The sequence below is a fragment of the Oncorhynchus mykiss genome, chromosome 28 (assembly GCF_057628025.1).
Source record: "Oncorhynchus mykiss isolate SJ-2025 chromosome 28, ASM5762802v1, whole genome shotgun sequence".
Taxonomy (NCBI): Eukaryota; Metazoa; Chordata; class Actinopteri; order Salmoniformes; family Salmonidae; genus Oncorhynchus; species Oncorhynchus mykiss.
The window spans coordinates 19524632-19547513 of NC_143049.1; the positions used below are offsets into that span (position 1 = coordinate 19524632).

Below are 22882 nucleotides of genomic sequence, written 5' to 3' on the forward strand. Positions count from 1 at the left end.
GTGGGCCTAGTACGTCTACATCATTAAGAATAAAAAACCTCGGCATAATTTGATATGAGTGTTCATACAGCTTCTTAATTATGGTTGGGAACATTTGAGAAATATTTCTGGTTTGTTATCAAATCTGTCTCACTGGATTACTCTGACTAGGTGTTTCTTACAGTATATCTGCAATGATTACAACTCTTCTGTGTTTCTCCTTGAAATTATTAATCGACCGAAGTCATTTTAATCATATTGAATTTAATTATCTTTTGTAAACAAGATTCTCTGAATGTTTCATTGTTTCCCTGAATCTAAAACCTAGATGTTTGCAGTACACAGTGCTGCTTTGTACATACATCATTGTCCTCCAGACAAAGCAGCAGTTCTGTGAGACCCTTTATGAAGGACATAATGCACTTTTGAGTTGAAAATAAAAATCTATTAAATGAAAATAAAGGTTTATGTTCATACGGAAAGAGTGAAGGGCAATATAAAACTTACAGTAACATCCCCCTCAAGTTGGATCTTTCATCCCTCAAAATATCTATTTTTTCCATAGTAATCATGTCAGGTTCAATAAGTGCATTGGCTTGTAGTCATAGGGGGAGCTTACGTTATTTCACCTGTGACAAAGGAGGCCAGTTTCATGCAGCACGGCAGTGTGTTTGTTGTTTTCTTCATCATTACAGGCCTCTCTCAGGTTGTTAATGGGATGTTCACGTCTTGTCCCTACAGGTAGATCCAGAGTCCTGTGTTCATGACCATCTGCCCTCACTGTGCTCTGTGTCATTACAGAACCTGTGTGTGTGGAGACAATTTATACTCCCACCTGTCACCTGCCCTTGTGTTACTTTGCACCCCGCCACCCAAGACACCTGTCCAAGGCACTGACAAACTACAACAAACAACAGGGGATAATGTGCTCTCCCTGTACACTATCTATCGTACCACCAGTCTTCTCATTATCAAAGCAGAGCACAACCCAGCACAGTCTCCTACATAAATGCATGACAGAGAAACAAGTTATTCTATCACCCCCCCTAACCATAACATTCACCTTTTTATCCTGTAACTCTGTTGGTGGGATGAAAGTAAGCCAGGTTATGGTTCTCAAATTCAGTGTTATTGATGAAGTGGTGCTAATTTAAATCTTGAATGAATGGAAGACCGTGAATGGATTTAAACTTAGAAAGCCTAGTGACTCCAAATAGTGACGTGCTGTTTGTTTGCACCTCCCCAGCAAGGTCTGTTTTTCTGTCACGCTAAAGGCTGTTTACTCAGCAGTCAAACAAACAGAAAACTGTGTTGGTCAACTAAAAAGGGCAGCATTCCACATTGATCCCCCTATGTTTGGGGCGGGTGGGCCTGGGGGGAATTTGGTGCATTGCGTCCAGTGTATGCTGGACCGCCAGGACAAGGCCTGTTGGCAAATAGACCAGATACTAGAGAGAATGTCCTGTCATCAATCTCTTCTGCCACTGGCCCAGAGAAGGGTGTAGAGGGGGGCAGAACGGGACTGGGTCAGATACTAGTTGTGTATGTGGATCCATACAACCAGTGGTAGGAGAAAGCTTAATACAATTTTGAAGTCTTGAAGTTATTGACATAAATGATATGTATGCTGCGTATTCATAGGCTACATGCTTAGATATATTTATATAATACATTTTCAAGCTGATCTGATCAATAGGCTACCAATGGGCTAGGGGTTTTAATGTCATCAATGGGACTGGATAATTATACATAATCTTTCTATAGGAATAGGCTACTCATTATTAAAATTATTTAGACTAATGGATATGTTGGGGTTGGGCATCGATGCCTGACATGTAAATAGCAGTGGATGGATAGGCATGCGTTGTACGTGGCTACAAAATGGAATCAAATCAGGGTGGGTAACGAGAGTGGGGTTAGGGGTGTCCCATGTGGGCGGGGTATTTTCGCGTTGTTGGCCAATCACACAATTTTTTTTTCTCCAAGCAAAGACTACAGAAGTTGAGTGCGAGAAATTGCCGATTGACCAACAGCAAGTCCAGAGTAATTCCGTGCGACAATGGATACAATGCGCTCTTATTTAACATGTTGGGTCCTGTTTCTTGGAGCGGGAGTTCAGATATCCATCGGTAAGTGATTCGGTGACTGCCTTATATGGCTTTAGATACAGAATTGTGATTCTCAAGTTACATTTTCACACTTGTTTTTTGTTTTCAAGAATAGTGTTTTCAAAGATGGCGCAGGTCAGGGGTATGCGAGCTGTCAGGAATGTTTATTGTTAAGCGTATGGCCAGACGAGAGGGGGAGCGAGAATAAAAAGTCACACGAAAATGGCCTCAGTTGCCTGTAGTTTAGGACTTAGGCGGTGCCATGGTCAGACATTTATGTCCCGTTGTGTTGAAGTGGTTCATAGCCTATGTTGTCGAGCAAAAGAGAGAAACTCGACAATTGATCTTTCGGTAGCCTACTTTGTCAATTTTTTGGCACGGCGCGCGGTAAATTCATTTTGTCCAGAATAATTGTTTATCGTGGCTTTCTTGTGTTTTGAGTCGGGGGACAAGCAAAGCTGTAAACGTGGCAGTTTTATATTTGCTACAATGTGATACAAGTGCTAGATTATTATTATTATTATTATGGAATAGCGATAACTACAATTGTCGAATAGATAAAGTAGAAGACATTAGTCCGAAGACCACATCATGATCTAAAAGGTCGCTAAATTGCCGATTGAAGCGCATTGATTAGTACTCACGTGTGTAGTGTAAATGAAGATACGCGGTTACATTGTTAACTACTGACAACCCAAGGATACATTTACCAGATAAACATCGTATGGGCCGTTTGATACAGACAATGGGAGCGGTAGTTGGCTATCAATTAAAACAATGTGTTGCTGATAACTGATAACAATGAATTATTAGGCTACTAAACATTCGACGCGCGTGCTGATGTATCCGTGAATGCTGGAGTCGCATGCAGCCGACTTTGACATTAACCCGCGAGTTGTCCTAGGCAACATAGTTTATAGTTTCGACAGCTTCTCTGTTGGACCTCAGAGAGCAAAAATACATTGTAACACAGTATCATTATCGCCATGTCTTATTCGAAAAACGTACAGGGACGGATTTGCGTTTATAAAGGATGGATAGATGTAGCCTAGAGATGAGATGAGTCAAGGTCATAGTTAATGAAGCCACAACGTTTTTAATCCAATTCGAGATGCAGTTTAGATAAAAGGGTAAATCCCATTCAGGGAGCACGCTTCTTGACACAAAGCATCCCATCTGTATGGGGAACGATGATGCGCTCCATGAGTCCACTCTGATAGGCAGAGCTGAAAGATGCTCATCCACACCCTCATACCTTCAATGTACAGAGCACAGCTTATTCTCCAGCACTAGCATCCCAGTGTAGGATCTCTTGGTATAGATGAGTAGAGGAGAGGAAAGCAGAGATATGATCAGAAACATTATCTAGTTTTCTGCTATAATGTCTAATTTCATCTATGTATATCAGTGTACTATGCAGAGATGTGGATAGGTCTGTGAGTGATATTTTGGAAATGACATATAGGCTATATGTCATTTCTATAATGTCACTTACAAACCTATAGCCTACCATGGGGAATAAACCCTCAGAGCCATTCCACAATGTGTACAAACACCATTGTCACTTCAGAGTGATGGGGTTCTGTGAACCAATTGAAAATGTCACATCAAATCATTCAGCCAATGTTTAGGTAATTTGTCAACCAATAATTCACGTAAACAAAGTCTTTGAGTGAATGCTTTTTCTCCACATATTGAATAAAAACTCTCGGGCCAGCACTTAATAAATACATATACAGTGGGGCAAAAAAGTATTTAGTCAGCCACCAATTGTGCAAGTTCTCCCACTTAAAAATATGAGAGAGGCCTGTAATTTTCATCATAGGTACACTTTAACTATGACAGACAAGAAGTAAAAAAATCCAGAAAAACACATTGTAGAATTTTTAATGAATTTATTTGCATATTATGGTGGAAAATAAGTATTTGGTCAATAACAAAAGTTTCTCAATACTTTGTTATATACCCTTTGTTGGCAATGACAGAGGTCAAACGTTTTCTGTACGTCTTCACACGATTTTCACACACTGTTGCTGGTATTTTGGCCCATTCCTCCATGCAGATCTCCTCTAGAGCAGTGATGTTTTGGGGCTGTTGCTGGGCAACATGGACTTTCAACTCCCTCCAAAGATTTTCTATGGGGTTGAGATCAGGAGACTGGCTAGACCACTCCAGGACCTTGAAATGCTTCTTACGAAGCCATTCCTTCGTTGCCCGGGCGGTGTGTTTGGAATCATTGTCATGCTGAAAGACCCAGCCACGTTTCATCTTCAATGCCCTTGCTGATGGTAGGCTTTGTTACTTTGGTCCCAGCTCTCTGCAGGTCATTCACTAGGTCCCCCCGTGTGGTTCTGGGATTTTTGATAATTTTGACCCCACGGGGTGAGATCTTGCGTGGAGCCCCAGATCGAGGGAGATTATCAGTGGTCTTGTATGTCTTCCCTTTCCTAATAATTGCTCCCACAGTTGATGTCTTCAAACCAAGCTGCTTACCTACTGCAGATTCAGTCTTCCCAGCCTGGTGCAGGTCTACAATTTTGTTTCTGGTGTCCTTTGACAGCTCTTTGGTCTTGGCCATAGTGGAGTTTGGAGTGTGACTGTTTGAGGTTGTGGACAGGTGTCTTTTATATTGATAACAAGTTCAAACAGGTGCCATTAATACAGGTAACGAGTGGAGGACAGAGGAGCCTCTTAAAGAAGAAGTTACAGGTCTGTGAGAGCCAGAAATCTTGCTTGTTTGTAGGTGACCAAATACTTATTTTCCACCATAATATGCAAATAAATTCATAAAAAAATCCTACAATGTGATTTTCTGGATTTTTTTCTTCTCGTCTGTCATAGTTGAAGTGTACCTATGATGAAAATTACAGGCCTCATCTTTTTAAGTGGGAGAACTTGCACTGGCTGACTAAATACTTTTTTGCCCCACTGTACGTTCAAAAGTTTGGTCACTTAGAAATGTCATTGTTTTTGTCCATTTAACATCCAATTGATCAGAAATACAGTGTATACATTGTTAATGTTCTAAATGACTATTGTAGCTGGAAACGGCTGATTTCTTTATGGAATATCTACAGTTGAAGTCGGAAGTTTACATATACTTAGGTTGGAGTCAATAAAACTTGTTTTTCAACCACTCCAAATTTCTTGTTAATTGTTAAAAAACTATAGTTTTGGCAAGTCGTTTAGGATATCTACTTTGCATGACACAAGTAATTTTTTCAACAGTTGTTTACAGAATTGTTTATAATTCACTGTATCACAATTCCAGTGGGTCAGAAGTTTACATGCACTAAGTTGACTGCCTTTAAACGGCTTGGAAAATTCCAGAAAATGATGTCATGTCTTTAGAAACTTTTGATAGGCTAATTGACATAATTTGAGTCAATTGGAGGTTTACCTGTGGATATACTTCAAGGCCTACCTTCAAACTCAGTGCCTCTTTGCTTGACATCATGGGAAAATCAAAAGAAATCAGCCAAGACCTCAGAAGAAAAATTGTAGACCTCCACAAGTCTGGTTCATCATTGGGAGCCATTTCCAAACACCTGAAGGCACCATGTCCATCTGTACAAACAATAGTACGCAAGAATGAACACTATGGGGCCACGCAGCCGTCATTCCGCTCAGGAAGGAGACCCGTTCTGTCTCCTAGAGATGAACACCATCCCAACTGTGAAGAAGGGGGGTGGCAGCATCATGTTCTGGTGGTGCTTTGCTGCAGGAGGGACTGGTGCACTTCACAAAATAGATGGCCTCATGAGGTAGGAAAATTATGTGGATATATTGAAGCAACATCTCAAGACATCAGTCAGTTAAAGCTTGGTTGCAAATGGGTCTTCCAAATGGACCATGACCCTAAGCATACTTCCATAGTTGTGGAAAATGGCTTAAGAACAACAAAGTCAAGGTATTGGAGTGGCCATCACAAAGCCCTGACCTCAATCCTATAGATATTTGTGGGCAGAACTGAAAAAGCGTGTGCGAGCAAGAAGGCCAAAACCTGACTCCGTTACACCAGCTCTGTCAAGAGGGATGAGCCAAAATTCACCCAACTTATTGTGGGAAGCTTGTGGAAGGCTACCCGAAACGTTTGACCCAAGTTAAAGAATTTAAAGCAATGCTACCAAATACTAATTGTGTGTATGTAAACTTCTGACCCACTGGGAATGTGATGAAAGAAATAAAAATCTGAAATAAATCACTCTATTATTCTGACATTTCACATTCTTAAAATAAATTGGTGATCCGAACTGACCTAAGACAGGGAATTTTTACTAAGATTAAATGTCAGGAACCATCACTCCTGTGTTCCAGTGGCACATTGTTAGCTAATCCAAGTTTAGCATTTTCAAAGGCTAATTGATCATTAGAAAACCCTTTTGCAATTATGTTAGCACAACTGAAGACTGTTGTCCTGATTTTAAAGAAGCAATGAAACTGTCCTTCAGACTAGTTGAGTATCTGGAGCATCAGCATGTATGGGTTTGATTACAGGCTCAAAATGCCAGAAGCAAGGAACTTTTCTAATGAACTCATCAGTCTATTCTTGTTCTGAGAAATTAAGACTATTCCATGCAAGAAATTGCCAAGAAACCGAAGATCTCGTACAACGCTGTGTACTACTCCCTTCACAGAACAGCGCAAACTGGTTTTTAACCAGCATAGAAAGAGTGGGAGGCCCCGGTGCACAACTGAGCAAGAGGACAAGTACATTAGTGTCTAGTTTGAGAAACAGACGCCTCACAAGTCCTCACCTGGCAGCTTCATTAAATAGTACCCGCAAAACACCAGTCTCAACGTCAACAGTGAAGAGGCAACTCTGGGATGCTGTACTTCTAGGCCGACTTCCTCTGTCCAGTGTCTGTGTGCTTTTCTCCATCTTAATCTTTTTATTGGCAAATGTGAGAAGGCCTTTTCTTTGCAACTCTGCTTAGAAGGCCAGCATCCCGGAGTCGCCTCTTCACTGTTGACATTGAGACTGGTGTTTTGAGACATTGAGACTGGTACTATTTAATGAAGCTGCCAGTTGAGGACTTGTGAGGTGTCTGTTTCTCAAACTAGACACTAATGTACTAGTCCTCTTGCTCAGTTGTGCACTTGGGCCTCCCACTCTTTCTATTCTGGTTCTAGACAGTTTGCGCTGTTCTGTGAAGGGAGCAGTCCACAGCGTTGTATGAGATCTTCAGTTTCTTAGCAATTTCTCACATGGAATAGCCTTCATTTCTCAGAACAATAATGGACTGAGTTTCAGAAGAAAGTTCTGTTTCTGGCCATTTTGAGCCTGTAATCGATCCAAAACATGCTGATGCTCCAGGTACTCAACTAATCTAAAGGCCAGTTGTATTGCTTCTTTAAATCAGAAAAACTGTTTTCATCTGTGCTAACATAGTTGCAAAAGGGTTTTCTAATGATCAATTAGCCTTTTTTAAATGGATTAGCTAACACAATGTGCCATTGTAACACCGAAGTGATGGTTGTTGATAATGGGCCTCTGTACGCAATGTAGATATTCCATTAAAAATAATCAGTCGTTTCCAGCTACAATAGTCATTTACAACATTAACAATGTCTACACTGTATTTCTTATCAATATGATGTTATTTTAATGGACAAAGAAATGTGCTTTTCTTTCAGAAACAAGGACATTTAAGTGACCCCAAACTTTTGAAAGGTTGTATGTGTGTGTGTATATATATATATATATATCACACACACACACACACACACACACATATCATCATCATAACATCAGCCTCAAGGACACATATTGGCCTCAAAGGCTTTGTTAGCCATTCAAAAAATTAAATATGTCAGCCACACAGCATTTACCATCCTCTTGTGAATTGTATAGGCTGCCGTATCCTTGGCACATTGGTTATGAAATAAACTTCAGAAAATACCACTGCATCATATGTGTGAGTGCTGCTTTACATTAATTATTTAAGTGTTCAATGTCCTCGGTGACAGGAAATTGGTAAAGCCAAACCATAGGCTAGATGGAGATTCTATTTCCTATATGAGTGGGTGAAGCTTTGATTCAATGCAGGCACTAGGCAAATACAGACCACATAAAAAGCCTATCCCACTATCTGACATAAAGCAGTGCCCTGTCCTCACTGGTCAGACACTTCTTTAGCAGAGATATGGCAGTGATGTTTGGATTCTAGTAAAGAGGGCTGAATTGGCCTCCCGGGTGGCGCAGTGGTTAAGGGCGCTGTACTGCAGTGCCAGCTGTGCCATCAGAGACTCTGGGTTCGCGCCCAGGCTCTGTTGTAACTGGCCGCGACCGGGAGGTCCGTGGGGTGGCGCACAATTGGCCTAGCGTCGTCTGTGTTAGGGAGGGCTTGGCCGGTAGGGATGTCCTTGTCTCATCGCGCACCAGCGACTCTTGTGGCGGGCCGGGCGCAGTGCGCGCTAACCAAGGTTGCCAGGTGCACTGTGTTTCCTCCGACACATTGGTGCGGCTGGCTTCCGGGTTGGATGAGCGCTGTGTTAAGAAGCCGTGCGGCTTGGTTGTGTTGTGTATCGGAGGACGCATGACTTTCAACCTTCGTCTCTCCCGAGCCCGTACGGGAGTTGTAGCGATGAGACAAGATAGTAGCTACTAAAAACAATTGGATACCACAAAATTGGGGTGAAAAAGGGGTAAAATTAAACAGTATTAAACAGTCTATTAAACAATAGATTAGTAAATGTAATGTAGAAAGGGACACAGGGTTTCTTCTCAGACTACCAGTGAAATGGGGGGGGGGGGGGGGGGGGAGTTTGTGCAATTCCATGAAATTGGAGAGAGAAATGGGTAAAAATTCAATAAAAAAAGCCCTCTTTTTTTGTTTGTTTTTTTGTTTTTGCTTTTTGTTGTTGAATTTTACCCCTTTTTCTCCCCAATTTCATGGAATTGCACAAACTATTAAGTGTAATGTGGAAAGGGACACAGGGTTTCTTCTCAGACTACCAGTGAAATGTAGACTGAGAAGAAACCATGTGTCCCTTTCCACATTTAATAATCTATCCCTGTACTGGATAAAACATTTTATCCCTGCAGCATACCACCCTGCATCCCACTGTTGGCTTGCCTCTGAAGCTGAGCACAGTTGGCCCCAAGATGGGTGACCAGATATTGCTAGAAGTGGTGTTGGAGGGCCAGTAGGAGGCTCTCTTTCCTCTGGTCTGAAAGTAGTGATTGGGGACATTTCCTGGTATAGTGGGATGTTAAACGGGTGTCCTGATTCTGTGCTTAATAAAGATCCCATTTCACTTATCATAAGAGTAGGGGTGTTAACCTCAGTGTCCTGGCTGAATTCCCAAGCTGACCCTCATACTGTCATGGCCACCTAATCATCCACAGATTACCATTTGGCTCATTCATTCCCCCTTCTCTCCCCTGTAACTATTCCCCAGGTCGTTGCTGTAAATGAAAATGTGTTCTGTCAATTTATCTGGTGTGTGTGTGTGTGTGTGGATAGTACCAGTCAAAAGTTTGGACACCTACTCATTCAAGTTTTTTTTAATTTGTACTATTTTCTACATTGTAGAATAATAGTTAAGACATCACAACTATGAAATAACACATGGAATCATGTAGTAAATTAAAAATATAGTTTATATTTTAGATTCTTCAAATTAGCCAACCTTTGCCTTGATGACAGCTTTCCACACTCTTGGCGTTCTCTCAACCAGCTTCAAGAGGTAGCATGCTTTTCCAATAGTCTTGGAGTTCCCACATGCTGAGCTCTTGTTGGTTTCTTTTCCTTCACTCTGCGGTCCAACTCATCCCAAACCATCTCAATTGGGTTGAGGTCAGTTGATTGTGGTGGCCAGGTCATTTGATGCAGCACTCCATTACTCGCCTTCCTGGTCAAATAGCCCTTACACAGCCTGAAGGTGTGTTTTGGGTCATTGTTCTGTTGAAAAACAAATGATAGTTCCACTAAGCGCAAACCGGATGGCGTTTCACTGCAGAATACTGTGGTAGCCATGCTGGTTAACTGTGCCTTGAATTCTAAATAAATCACTGACCGTGTCACCAGCAAAGCACCCCCACATCATCACACCTCCTTTTCCATGCTTAACGGTGGGACCCACACATGCAGAGATCATGCGTTCAACTACTCTGCATCTTGAAGACACAGCATATGGAACCAAAAATATCAAATTTGGTCGTAAGACCATTTCCAACGGTCTAATGTCCATTGTTCGTATTTCTTGGCCTAAGCAAGTATGTTCTTCGTATTGGTGTCCTTTAGTAGTAGTTTCTTTTCAGCAATTTAGTCATGAAGGCCTGATTCACGCAGTCTCCTCTGAACAGTTGATGTTGAGATGTCTTACTTGAGCTCTGAAGCATTTATTTGGGCTGCAATCTGAGGTGCAGTTAACGCTAATGAACTTCTCCTCTGCAGCAGCGGTAACCCTGGGTCTTACTTTCCTGTGGCGGTCCTCATGAGAACCAGTTTCATCATAGCACTTGATGGTTTTTGAGACTGCATTTGAAGAAACCTTCAAAGTTCTTGAAATTTTTCGTATTGACGGACCTTTATATCTGAACTTCTTAAGGTATAGGGGATGCTTGCGTCTCACTTGGCCAAAAGCCAGGGAAAATGCAGCGCGGAAAATTCTAATAAAATCATATAAAAATCTAACTTTTATTAAATCACACATGTAAGATACTAAATTAAAGCTACACTCGTTGTGAATCCAGCCAACATGTCAGATTTTTAAAAAGGCTTTTCGGCAAAAGCATAAGAAGCTATTATCTGATGATAGCACAACAGTAAACCAAAGAGTAGCATATTTCAACCCTGCAGGTGCTACACAAAACGCAGAAATAAAATATAAAACATGCCTTACCTTTGACAAGCTTCTTTTGTTGGCACTCCAATATGTCCCATAAACATCACAATTGGTCCAAAATGTCCATTTATTTGGTGTGCTTGATCTAGAAAAAAACAGCTACCAATTTGTGCAACGTCACTACAAAATATCTCAAAAGTTGCCTGTAAATTTTGCCAAAACATTTCAAACTACCGTTGTAATACAACTTTAGGTATTTTTAAACGTTAATAATCGATCCAATTGAAGATGTGTTTATCTGTGTTCAATACAGGAAGACAACAAACCAACGCTACTTTTCAAGTCTTGCGCAACTCTCAACAGTGTTACCCAGTCCTAGATGGCCGTACTTCTTCATTGCACAAAGGAATAACCTCAACAAAATTCCAAAGACTGGTGACATCCAAAAATTCTGAACGGTTAGTGCTCGGGGTTTTGCCTGCTACAAAAGTTCTGTTATACTCACAGACATGATTCAAACAGTTTTAGAAACTTCAGCGTGTTTTCTATCCAAATCTAATAATATGCATATCTTATCTTATTCTTAGCATGAGTAGCAGGAAGTTGAAATTGGGCACGCTATTTATCCAAAAGTGAAAATGCTGCCCCCTATACCTTAACTTCTTAACTTCTTGACTCACCCATCCCATTAGCGGGATCATTTTCATCAACATCCGCTGCGCACCAAATTCAAATTAAATTACTAAAAATATTACATTTTCAGGAAATCACAAGTGCAATATAGCAAAACACAGCTTAGCTTGTTGTTAATCCACCTGGCGTCAGATTTCAATAAAGCTTTTCGGCGAAAGCATACCAAGCGTTTTATGTAAGAACATCTCTCTCGGTAAACAAAATATTACAAACAGCTAGCAGCCAAGTAGATTGGTCACGAAAGTCAGAAAAGCAATAAATTAAATCGCTTAACTTTGATCTTCAGATGTTTGCACTCATGACTCCCAGTTACACAATAAATGTTCCTTTTGTTCCATAAAGATTATTTTATATCCAAAATACCTCCATTTGTTTGGCGCATTATGTTCAGAAATCCACAGGCTCGAGTGGGCAGACAAAAATTCCAAATAGTATCCGTAATGGTCGTAGAAACATGTCAAGCGTTTTTTATTATCAATCAGGTTGTTTTTACAATATATAATCGATAATATGTCAACCGGAATGTAGCTTCTTCCATAGGAGAGAGAGAGAAAATGGCTGTTGCGCATGAAAAACTCTCCTGGCACCCAGCCATCCACTGACGCAATGGGTTCTTTCTCACTCATTTTTCTAAATAAAAGCCTGAAACTATGTCTAGACTGTTCACACCTTGAGGAAGCCATAGGAAAAGGAATCTGGTTGATATCCCTTTAAATGGAGGCAAGGCATCCAATGGAACAGAGAGCTTTCAGGAAAAACAGCACTTCCTTGTTGGATTTTCCTTAGGTTTTCGCCTGCAATATCACTTCTGTTATACTCCCAGACAATATTTTGATAGTTTTGGAAACTTTAGAGTGTTTTCTTTCCTAATCTGACAATTATATGCATATTCTAGTTTCTGGGCCTGAGAAATAGGCAGTTTCAAATTGGTACGTTTTTTTGTTGCCAAAAACGAAAATACTGCCCCCTACACTCAACAGGTTTTAAAGTAATGGACTGTAATTTCTCTTTGCTTATTTAAGCTATTTTTGTAATATAATAATATGGACTTGGTCTTTTACCAAATAGAGCTACCGCCCCTACCTTGTCACAATACAACTGATTGGCTCAAATGCGTTCAGAAAGAAGTTCCTGAAATGTTACTTTTCTCAAGGCACACCTGTTAATTGAAATGTTTAACACTTTTTTTGGGTTACTACATGATTCCATATGGGTTATTTCCTAGTTTTGAGGTCTTCACTGTTATTCTTCAATGCAGAAAATAGTAAAATATAAAGAAAAACCCTGGAATGACTAGGTGTCAACTTGACTGGTACTGTATAAATATATCCACTGCTCAAAAAAATAAAGGGAACACTTAAACAACACAATGTAACTCCAAGTGAATCACACTTCTGTGAAATCAAACTGTCCACTTAGGAAGCAACACTGATTGACAATACATTTCACATGCTGTTGTGCAAATGGAATAGACAACAGGTGGAAATTATAGGCAATTAGCAAGACACCCCCAATAAAGGAGTGGTTCTGCAGGTGGTGACCACAGACCACTTCTCAGTACCTATGCTTCCTGGCTGATGTTTTGGTCACTTTTGAATGCTGGCGGTGCTTTCACTCTAGTGGTAGCATGAGACGGAGTCTACAAACAACACAAGTGGCTCAGGTAGTGCAGCTCATCCAGGATGGCACATCAATGCGAGCTGTGGCAAGAATGTTTGCTGTGTCTGTCAGCGTAGTGTCCAGAGCATGGAGGCGCTACCAGGAGACAGGCCAGTACATCAGGAGACGCGGAGGAGGCCGTAGGTGGGCAACAACCCAGCAGCAGGACCGCTACCTCCACCTTTGTGCAAGGAGAAGCAGGAGGAGCACTGCCAGAGCCCTGCAAAATGACCTCCAGCAGGCCACAAATGTATTTTAGTATTTTACCTTTATTTAACCAGGCAAGTCAGTTAAGAACAAATTCTTATTTTCAATGACGGCCTAGGAACAGTGGGTTAACTGCCTGTTCAGGGGCAGAATGACAGAATGACAGATTTGTACCTTGTCAGCTCGGGGGTTTGAACTCGCAACCTTCCGGTTACTAGTCCAACGCTCTAACCACTAGGCTACCCTGTAGCAGACACGTGCATGTGTCTGCTCAAATGGTCAGAAACAGACTCCATGAGGGTGGTAATGAGGGCCCGACGTCCACAGGTGGGGGTTGTGCTTACAGCCCAACACCGTGCAGGACGTTTGGCATTTGCCAGAGAACACCAAGATTGGCAACTTCGCCACTGGCGGACTGTGCTCTTCACAGATGAAAGCAGGTTCACACTGAGCACATGTGACAGAGTGAGAGAGTCTGGAGACGCCGTGGAGAACGTTCTGCTGCCTGCAACATCCTCCAGCATGACCGGTTTGGCGGTGGGTCAGTCATGGTGTGTGGTGGCATTTCTTTGAGGGGCCGCACAGCCCTCCATGTGCTCGCCAGAGGTAGCCTGTCTGCCATTAGGTACCGAGATGAGATCCTCAGACCCCTTGTGAGACCATATGCTGGTGCGGTTGGCCCTGGGTTCCTCCTAATGCAAGACAATGCTAGACCTCATGTGGCTGGAGTGTGTCAGCAGTTCCTGCAAGAGGAAGGCATTGATGCTATGGACTGGCCCGCCCGTTCCCCAGACCTGAATCCAATTGAGCACATCTGGGACATCGTGTCTCGCTCCATCCACCAACGTCACGTTGCACCACAGACTGTCCAGGAGTTGGCGGATGCTTTAGTCCAGGTCTGGGAGGAGATCCCTCATGAGACCATCCGCCACCTCATCAGTAGCATGCCCAGGCGTTGTAGGGAGGTCATACAGGCACGTGGAGGCCACACACACTACTGAGCCTCATTTTGACTTGTTTTAAGGACATTAAATCAAAGTTGGAATAGCCTGTAGTGTGGTTTTCCACTTTAATTTTGAGTGTGACTCCAAATCCAGACCTCCATGGGTTGATACATTTGATTTCCATTGATAATTTTTGTGTGATTTTGTTGTTAGCATATTCAACTATGTAAAGAAAAAAGTATTTCATAAGAATATTTCATTCATTCAGATCTAGGATGTGTTATTTTAGTGTTCCCTTTATTTTTGTGTATTTTAAATTTCACTGTCTATAAATATTCAAAAAGAGTGAAGGACAGGTTAGTTTGACACTGATACTGTTTTTCAGGCGCTGTGCTCTAGTTTCTCTCTGTTCAATGGCTTTGGTCTCTTGAGGAAAAAACATGATGTCATAGTATTGCATATTCAGGTTTTATTCTCTGTGTAGAACTACCTTGAGCACAGTAATGGGGTAATAAGTAGGCTAATAGTAAAAAGGGTGGCAGGTCGTATAGTGGTTAAGAGCATTGGGCCAGTAACTAAAGGTCGCTGGTTCGACTCTGAGCCGACAAGGTGGAAAAATTTGCCTTTCTGCCCATGAGCAAGGCAGCTAACCCCCAACAACAACTGCCCCCTGGGCGCCGATGATTTACAAAGATTTGAGTGTACAGGCAGACTAACTGGTACTTCCTAAATGACACCCTATTCCCTATAGCCCTCCAATTTTAAATCTGGACCTTGAAGCCAGTTCCACTGCTTCAACCCTCGCCCCCACCCCCACATTTTTCACCTCTAATTAGGGACTGATTTTGCACCAGGTGGGTGCAATTCATTATCAGGTAGAACAGAAACCTTAAGAGGCCTGGACTACTCCTGGTTAAGTATTGAAAACCCCTGCCCTATAGTGCACTACTTTGACCATCGACTTATGGGTCCTGATCGAAAGTATTCACCATATACGCAAAAAGGTTCCATTTGGGACGCAAACATAGTTTGTCAGCTGGATACATATTTCATCATGTTATTCATCATTTTTCATAACAGTGTTGCCTGTGAATCGAGACCGTCTGGGCGCTACCAACAACTAATGTGAACTAACTCACTTTTTTTACATTGTACAATTTACCTTATTTTAGTGCCCAAAAAACATAATACTGCCAGATCAACTGTAATATCAATACCATTGTAAAGTGCAAGTTCTCCCCTTTCCAACAAAATCAATGACGAGACCTTCATGATGCCCATCTCTGCATGATTCAAGAAGGCAATGAGCTCCGTCGGGTCTTTAAAAAAAAAATGGCGGGTGGGGAAGCGAAGCCTATTGCGTGATAGTGAGAAGGAGAGATGTCGTGTGGGGAAACGTCTTTTTTTCACTCGATCTGTCCAACTTATCACCTTATCGCCTCTAAAATGTAAATAAAACACTATTAAGAGTTTATATAATGTGTCATTACATACCTATTTGAAGGTTTGTGTCACATTTCAATCACTTTAGCACTGCCCTAACAATCTGATCTTCAGAAGAAAACAGCGGCTTTTGAGAGTCACGATAGCTTGCAGTGATGACGCAAAAACATTACTAGGTATCCCCCTTACCCTGTTCCTTTCTTGTTTTTAAACAGTGAGAGAAGTGCTACGCCTGGTGACAGAATTAGTGTGCTTAGCTTAGAATTAGCTTTATGTGTGCTGTACGTTACGACATGACGCGATGCAACGTACAGCGTTTTTTAAAAACTTTTCTCCAATACTATAGAGCCATTACCATGTCAATCAACGCTTGAATAGAAACGTAGTTCACACCCCAGATTTTGATGTCAACACAGTTGCAACAGTCCCATTAGTTTTCTTTGCAACCTCGTGGTTGCGCACATTTGTATGGAATGGGGTTAGCGTACCGTAGGCCTATAAGAAGTTAAACTGACAAATGTTATCGAGTTTTACATGTTCACACTAGTGTACAAGTACCTTACCCCTCCTTGACAATATGGTGTACAAGGTCAGGAGGTACATGTAGGCCTACATAATCTATTGTTGACATTTTTGGATTCCACAGTCACATAACTAAAATAACATTTTACCCTTGAGCAAAGCAATTTATATGAATTGAATACTGATGAATTTATATGAATGAATTCTGGAGCAGATAATGTTCTTTCGAGACTCCGACAACACAATTGGCTTCCTCAAATGCAATGACTGAGCTAGAAGCAAAACAATAATACTTATGAAGCCATTGTTTTCTACAGAAACTACTGTCCAAGGGTGGTCTAACTTTTTGGCTCGAGGACAGGGCTCCAGACTCAAATTTTCCCGTGTTGGCACTGGTGCCACAAACTTCAATAGACTACATATGAGTAATCTTTCAAAAGGAGGAGTTAAACTGGAGAATGTGTTTTTTTTTGGTTTTCACACAATTTAAAATCAGTGTAGTTATCACAAAGCTACCACTAACAGGTCATGATCATCATAAAGGGAAATACAAATTAAACCAATACCTAACGAAACAATGCTGTAATGTTAGGAGGAGAAAAGGGCAAATATTTTAGCTACTTTATTAATAACCTCTTCCAGCTACCGCTCTACTTTTTTCAATTTCCGCCTGAAGACATACCCAAATCTAACTGCCTGTAGCTCAGGACCAAGGATATGCATATTCTTGGTTTCATTTGAAAGAAAACACTCTGAAATTTGTGTACATGTGAAATGATAATACAAGATAATACAAGGTAATACAAGGAAAAAAACATGTTTTTTTCATTTTTATTGTTGTATCATCTTTAAAATGAACAAGAAAAAACAGCCATTCAGATAGGATGGGGACAATTTCAGTGAAAAATATAAGAGGGCAACAGTACTTGTGCAAAGTTTCAGAATGATAACTTCCTAAATGAGTGTGCTACATGACATTTATCAGGAAGTCACCCAGGTGTCCCACACAAGTAGCCCAAATGTACCCAAGTGGCCAAATTGGTGAAGTTATACATTTTGAATGGAATACCAAAATGGTATTCTAACCCCCCCAACCCCCAAATAACACTTTCAATATTTGGAAGACCCTCAGTCACAATATTGTGCTGCTGATGCCAGGTGCCATAGCAGTTTATTTCTGCTGTAAAGCTGAGGGTCACCAAGCATGTGGTGCAGGTGTTGGGGGACTTCATTTTGCAAAGAACACAGCGACGCCTCCATGCTGTGCCCTTTTGGCCCTGAGGCACATCCATACCTGCAGAAATAAATTTGGGCAGATGAACACCACTTGTGGCAGGAGCTGGATGAACCAGCTTCAGTGGGGGATGGACACCTTGGCACTGGGGGCTCCCATTCGGAGTCAGGGTTACTGTGAAAGAAAATGATCAGTTAGAATAGTTTCACATATGAGCCCTGTATCAACAGGTATAATAAACAGATGTATATAGAGTACAGGGAACATAAGGTTGAATATATTATTATAGACCTGCTAGATCTACTGTCTCATTTATATTATGACAGACCAGCTAGATCTACTGTCTTTATTATATTACAACAGATCAGCTGTATCTACTGTATCCATTTCACTTTGGCCATTGTTGTGGGCCTGCCCTCCCCTCAACAGCCTCAAATAGGCTATTTCATGTGGGGTGGGGCGGCAGACACACGCATCTCACATTTCATTACATTACATTTTTATATATTGCTACTAAAAAAAAAAAAAAAATAATAATATTTTATATTATTAATTTCAAACAACGGCATTAGCATGAGAAGAACTTACCAGTCCAAAACGATGTCCTCTCCGTTCAAAAAATATTTCTCCATTTGGGAATCGCTAAATGAATCGTCCAACAATCTCTCACTTTCCCGATCAATTTCTTCTAAAATTGTGTGTACATCTGTATATCTAGACTTAGATTTAGCTTTCCCTGACTTAGTCGCCATACTGATTGATATATAAACAGCTGAAGATGCGCTTTACCAAAACAATGCTGTGTGTAACATGCGTGGCTCCTTCCGGTATGAAACTTCATTGGCGAATGACCCTCTTTACGCCGGAGTTTACTACATGGGTTGGCCATCCAACACAAACATTATATATTGCCGTTTACCTCAGCTCATTGGGGATCTACCCAGCTAGATTTCAAGACGATCAGTGGTCATTGGGTTAAAATACAGTCAATCAACGAAACAGCGGTCATATCATTGGTGCACAATGATGTCATTACTTGTCTTCAAATCGGTTTCTTTCAGTCAATACATCCCGCAAAATGACCCATCAGGTTTGGTTGTGTTACAAACAAACCAGTTGATTGCAATGAAACCAAACATGACTGGAAAAGTCACGTTTAGTGTGTGTATTTACATCGAATGTGTCGTCGAAAATGGAATGAGACGGAATTCACGACACAAGCGGTTCACAAAATGTTTCGTGTTAGGCTATAAAAATTGATTTTATCAAACAAAAGACCATTCATTGTGTAACAATGAGCATTGGCATTGCAAACAGAGAAAGATCGTCAAAGGTAAACAACTTATTTTATTGCAATGTTACGCCTGTGCTGGTTGAAATAGTTTTGGGCTTTGTTTTGGGCTTTGTTCTCAGATAATTGCGTCGTACTCTTTCAGAGTAAATCCTTCTTTAAATCTGACAACGCAGTTGGATTAGCAAGAGTCTAGGCTTTCAACTCATGTGAGACACTTGTATTTTCATGAATGTCTAATATGACTATTTTTGTAGCGATCACCGTATGTTGTCAAATTTAATCCCGCTAACGGGTTCGGTGCGCAGAGAGGTTAACCGGAGCTGTAATACACGAGGGAGTGTGAGAGGCTCAAAGCAGAGCAGCAACTCAAAAGTGAGTGACAAGGGGAGCAGGGAAGGGGGTGAGAGATGGTAACCAAGTCAACTTGCGCTGGTAGACAACCTTATTTCTAGTTATTGATCATCTCATCTGATGACATGGTTCCTGTCTTGACTGCATTAAACCAAGAGAAGCTAGGTAACTAGCAAATGTTAGCCAGGCTTATTGAGACTACATAACTTGAACTGGGTGCTTTTTCCCCATTCCGAATCCTACAGTCAATAACAACTCCATTCAGATGATTAAGTTGCAGCCTACCTGTTGGCTCTAGCCTGTCCTCATTTGACTTTTAGTTCTGTCATTTTAATTCCATCTTCCATTTGATTAGCCTAGATGTCTCCTAATAACTTGCCACACGGAGACCCTAGCTCTATGACTAGCCTAGTGCTGGTTTGATGACTTATGATTTGAAAAAAACAACACTCCTCTCTCGTGAAAGCAAGAACGCCAGCAGCATAAATTAGAAAATATCTGTGCGATGTAGACCATCTGCATTGTGAATTCACTTGGAATTTTATGAATTTTTCTTATCGTTTAACGGAAAACCGATAGCAAAATGGCCATTTTAAATGTTAAGATTATAATTTATTTTGTCACATCCCTAGTAAAATCTACGTATTTTCATTAGGAATGTAGTGGAATTGTTAAATAAATAGTAAATAAATAATTACTTCACAAAGTAGTACTTCAAAGTATTTGTACTTAGTTATTTTACACCACTGGCTGTTTGTGGTTTTTCAGAGCACTTCAATTTCTATGATTTGCAATAAATGAGTGTGTGCCAATACACCCCTGAAGGCACACTTTGTGTTCCAGCTCCAAAATCAATCTAGGTTTGTCTTAAATTAGGCAATCTGTGTACTAGCATCAGCTAGTCGGAGTAAGCTCACACATACTGAATTACTCTGAGGTCCCTAAAGTCATGAATGGGCAGAGAACAGGTCACGATCAGAGCGGTCACCCGAGACATCTGCTTTAGTCGGGGCTCGCCTCTCTCACACACACACACACACACACCTTTTGAGGACAAAAGAGCTGCAATCAGGGGGATGGAGCAAAGCAGCAGGGCAAAGCTGGGACTTGACTACGGAGATGACTGTAGAGCGGTCAGCTATAGCGTTAGTTAGTGCTAGTCGGCTGTACCTGGAGAAAAACTAGTATTTTTCATCCTGTAACTTGTTCGCCATCTTCTTTTTAAATAATGAGTCAACATGTTAACACTTATTTCCATGACTGATCATAACTCATTTTCTTGTGCTCTCTCTCGTATCTCTGCAGCAGACATGTAGTGAGCATTATGTTTGGAACATCAAATCGCAATACCTGTAGACTCACCATACATATCACATCGGCACCTTAGTATCGTGGTAATATCGTATCGTGAGGTCCCTGGCAATTTCCAGCCCTAGTCATCAGTGTGGATGGGTATTCTTGATTGTCACCTCTGAATCAAAGATAATGGCGTTTGGAGGTTAGGACTTGAGGGTATAGGTTGGTATGTCCTTTGTTAGAAGACAGGAATAGACTGGTTGGTTGTTTAGCAACAAAACCGACGCGTTCGCAACTCTGGCAAAACAGACGGTTGGCTTAGATTGACAACATGTAAACATTTGTCTCCAATGTTTATTGAAAACATTAAATACATTTGCACAATGAGCACTTGTTGTCTCTCAAATACATCACTACAGTTGTTGGTTTGCTAACTAGCTGTTTTTATTAGAATAGACATGACATCAGTCAAAACACCTCTAATCAAGACATAAGACAAGACGTAGGTGGTTAATTTCAAGATTAAACGAGCCACCTACGATTCCCTACATGGCAGCTTGTCATTGTTGGTAGATCCCAGCCATCTGTCCCATTTGAAGCGTACACATTTGTTTTCGTGACGTTGTCAGCCAACCCATCTAATGTGGACTGTTTTTTGAAGAGTAAAGTAAATGGGCAGGTCGGATGCTCCCTCATGTCCTGTCTATATTCCCCTCCCCCTCTAGATCCCTGACTGACCCGTGGCCCTGTTGAAAAGAGTTCCTCTCTCCCCGGGGACGAGGGGTGACAAAAAAATACCAGCGAGTCTTAAACCCCCTCAGCTTGTAGTTCAGTGGAATTATGGTGTGCGTGTGAGAAAGGGGACTCAGGATGCAGTGTAAGGCAATGAAATTAACATATATTACACACGTAGGTTACTCAGAGCTGTGTTTCCCCTATATTTATTCAGCAGAGTTAGCCCACCGTAGGGCTGGGCGATATATCAGATTAATTTCAATGTATGTTTTTGCGCGATATTACAAATGCCAATATCGCAAGAATCAAAGTTTTGTTATTTCTGTTCATATGAGTGTTTATGTCCGCTTGTTCTCTGTTGTATTTTTGGTCTCGTCTCTTTCGCTCCTCGGTACTGTGTGTATTTTACCATTTACACCAGAGATCTGTATATAATGGTGAGATGCACGTCTCCGCCCTAACAAAGGGAGTCGTTGTCCCAAATGCGGGAAGGCAGGCAACATGCTTAGGTCAAAAATAGGCCCATAGAAATGCATTGGCCTTTGTTATCCTCTATGGTTTACACACACACCAAGCCTCTGCCTTTCACGCCAACAAAGTTGAGATCTCATCTTTCTCTCTGACAAGCAGTTTCAACTTGCTATTTGAGGTTTGGTCCAACAGTATCGGTCATATGAACACAAACACATTGAGACATTATTTTACTGTAATAGAGAAGTTCACTTTTCTAACAATATCCTTTTAATGTTTCAACTACGTAAATTGCATGCAGAGCAGACACTACAAAAACGAGAGTATTAATGAACATTGATTCTGGAAAATGGCTCTGAGAAATAAAGTTGTCCACTTGATTTCAACATCTGAACAAAGTGGACAGACTAACATGCTTTTCAAAAAGTTGGAGACAGAAGAGTGAATCCATAACAATTCAACTGTTCAACCTTGTTAGCTAGCAAATACACTGAACAAGAATATAAACCAGTCAGTCTCCTTTGCATAGAGTTAATTGTGGCCTGTGAAATGTTGTCCCACTCCTCTTCAATGGCTTTGTAAAGTTGCTGGATATTGGCGGTAACTGGAACACTCTGTTGTACACATCAATCCACATCAACAACGAAATTATTGATAAAAACGGTTAAAACTGTTTCAGTCATTTGAAAGTGGTTTGGCTTTTTGAAGTCCGACAAAGAACAGAGCAATGTTCAGTGCAAATTGTGCTGTAGGCAGGTGACTACGAAGTCTGGTAATACGATAAACCTTTTTCAACATCTGAAGCGAAATCACTCTTTGGAACATGCAGGAAGTTTGAGTTTGCGCCACGGTATTGATCAACGTCCGTCAAGCACCAGACAAACTAGGGATGTTTGCCCGACGCAGTCAACACTGACAGTGTTTATGCCCTACAAACAAACATCGAAAAGACAAAGACATCACAAATGCTATTATGCATTGCATTGCTAAGGACATGCTACCAATTAGCACAGTCAAATGAAGGTTTCAAGAGGCTTATCATTTTAATTGACCCCAGGTACGTGCTCCCTGGCCACAAACATGGAACAATTTTCCCTTAAATGCCTTGTTATGGGGTAGAACGACATATATTTTTTACCTTGTCAGCTCGGGG

At 41.2% G+C, this 22882-nt stretch overlaps 1 protein-coding gene across 1 annotated transcript in view; it reads left to right on the forward strand.

The window, feature by feature from the left end:
- Positions 1 to 1675: 1675 nt before the first annotated feature.
- The window catches only part of LOC110508669 (TGF-beta receptor type-1), an 88347-nt gene continuing 67140 nt past the window's right edge, over positions 1676 to 22882 (forward strand). The window contains exon 1 of the mRNA XM_021589377.3: positions 1676 to 2108. Within this exon, the coding sequence (XP_021445052.1) occupies positions 2039 to 2108 (70 nt within the window). The 5' untranslated portion in view covers positions 1676 to 2038. The remainder of the gene's footprint in view (positions 2109 to 22882) is intronic.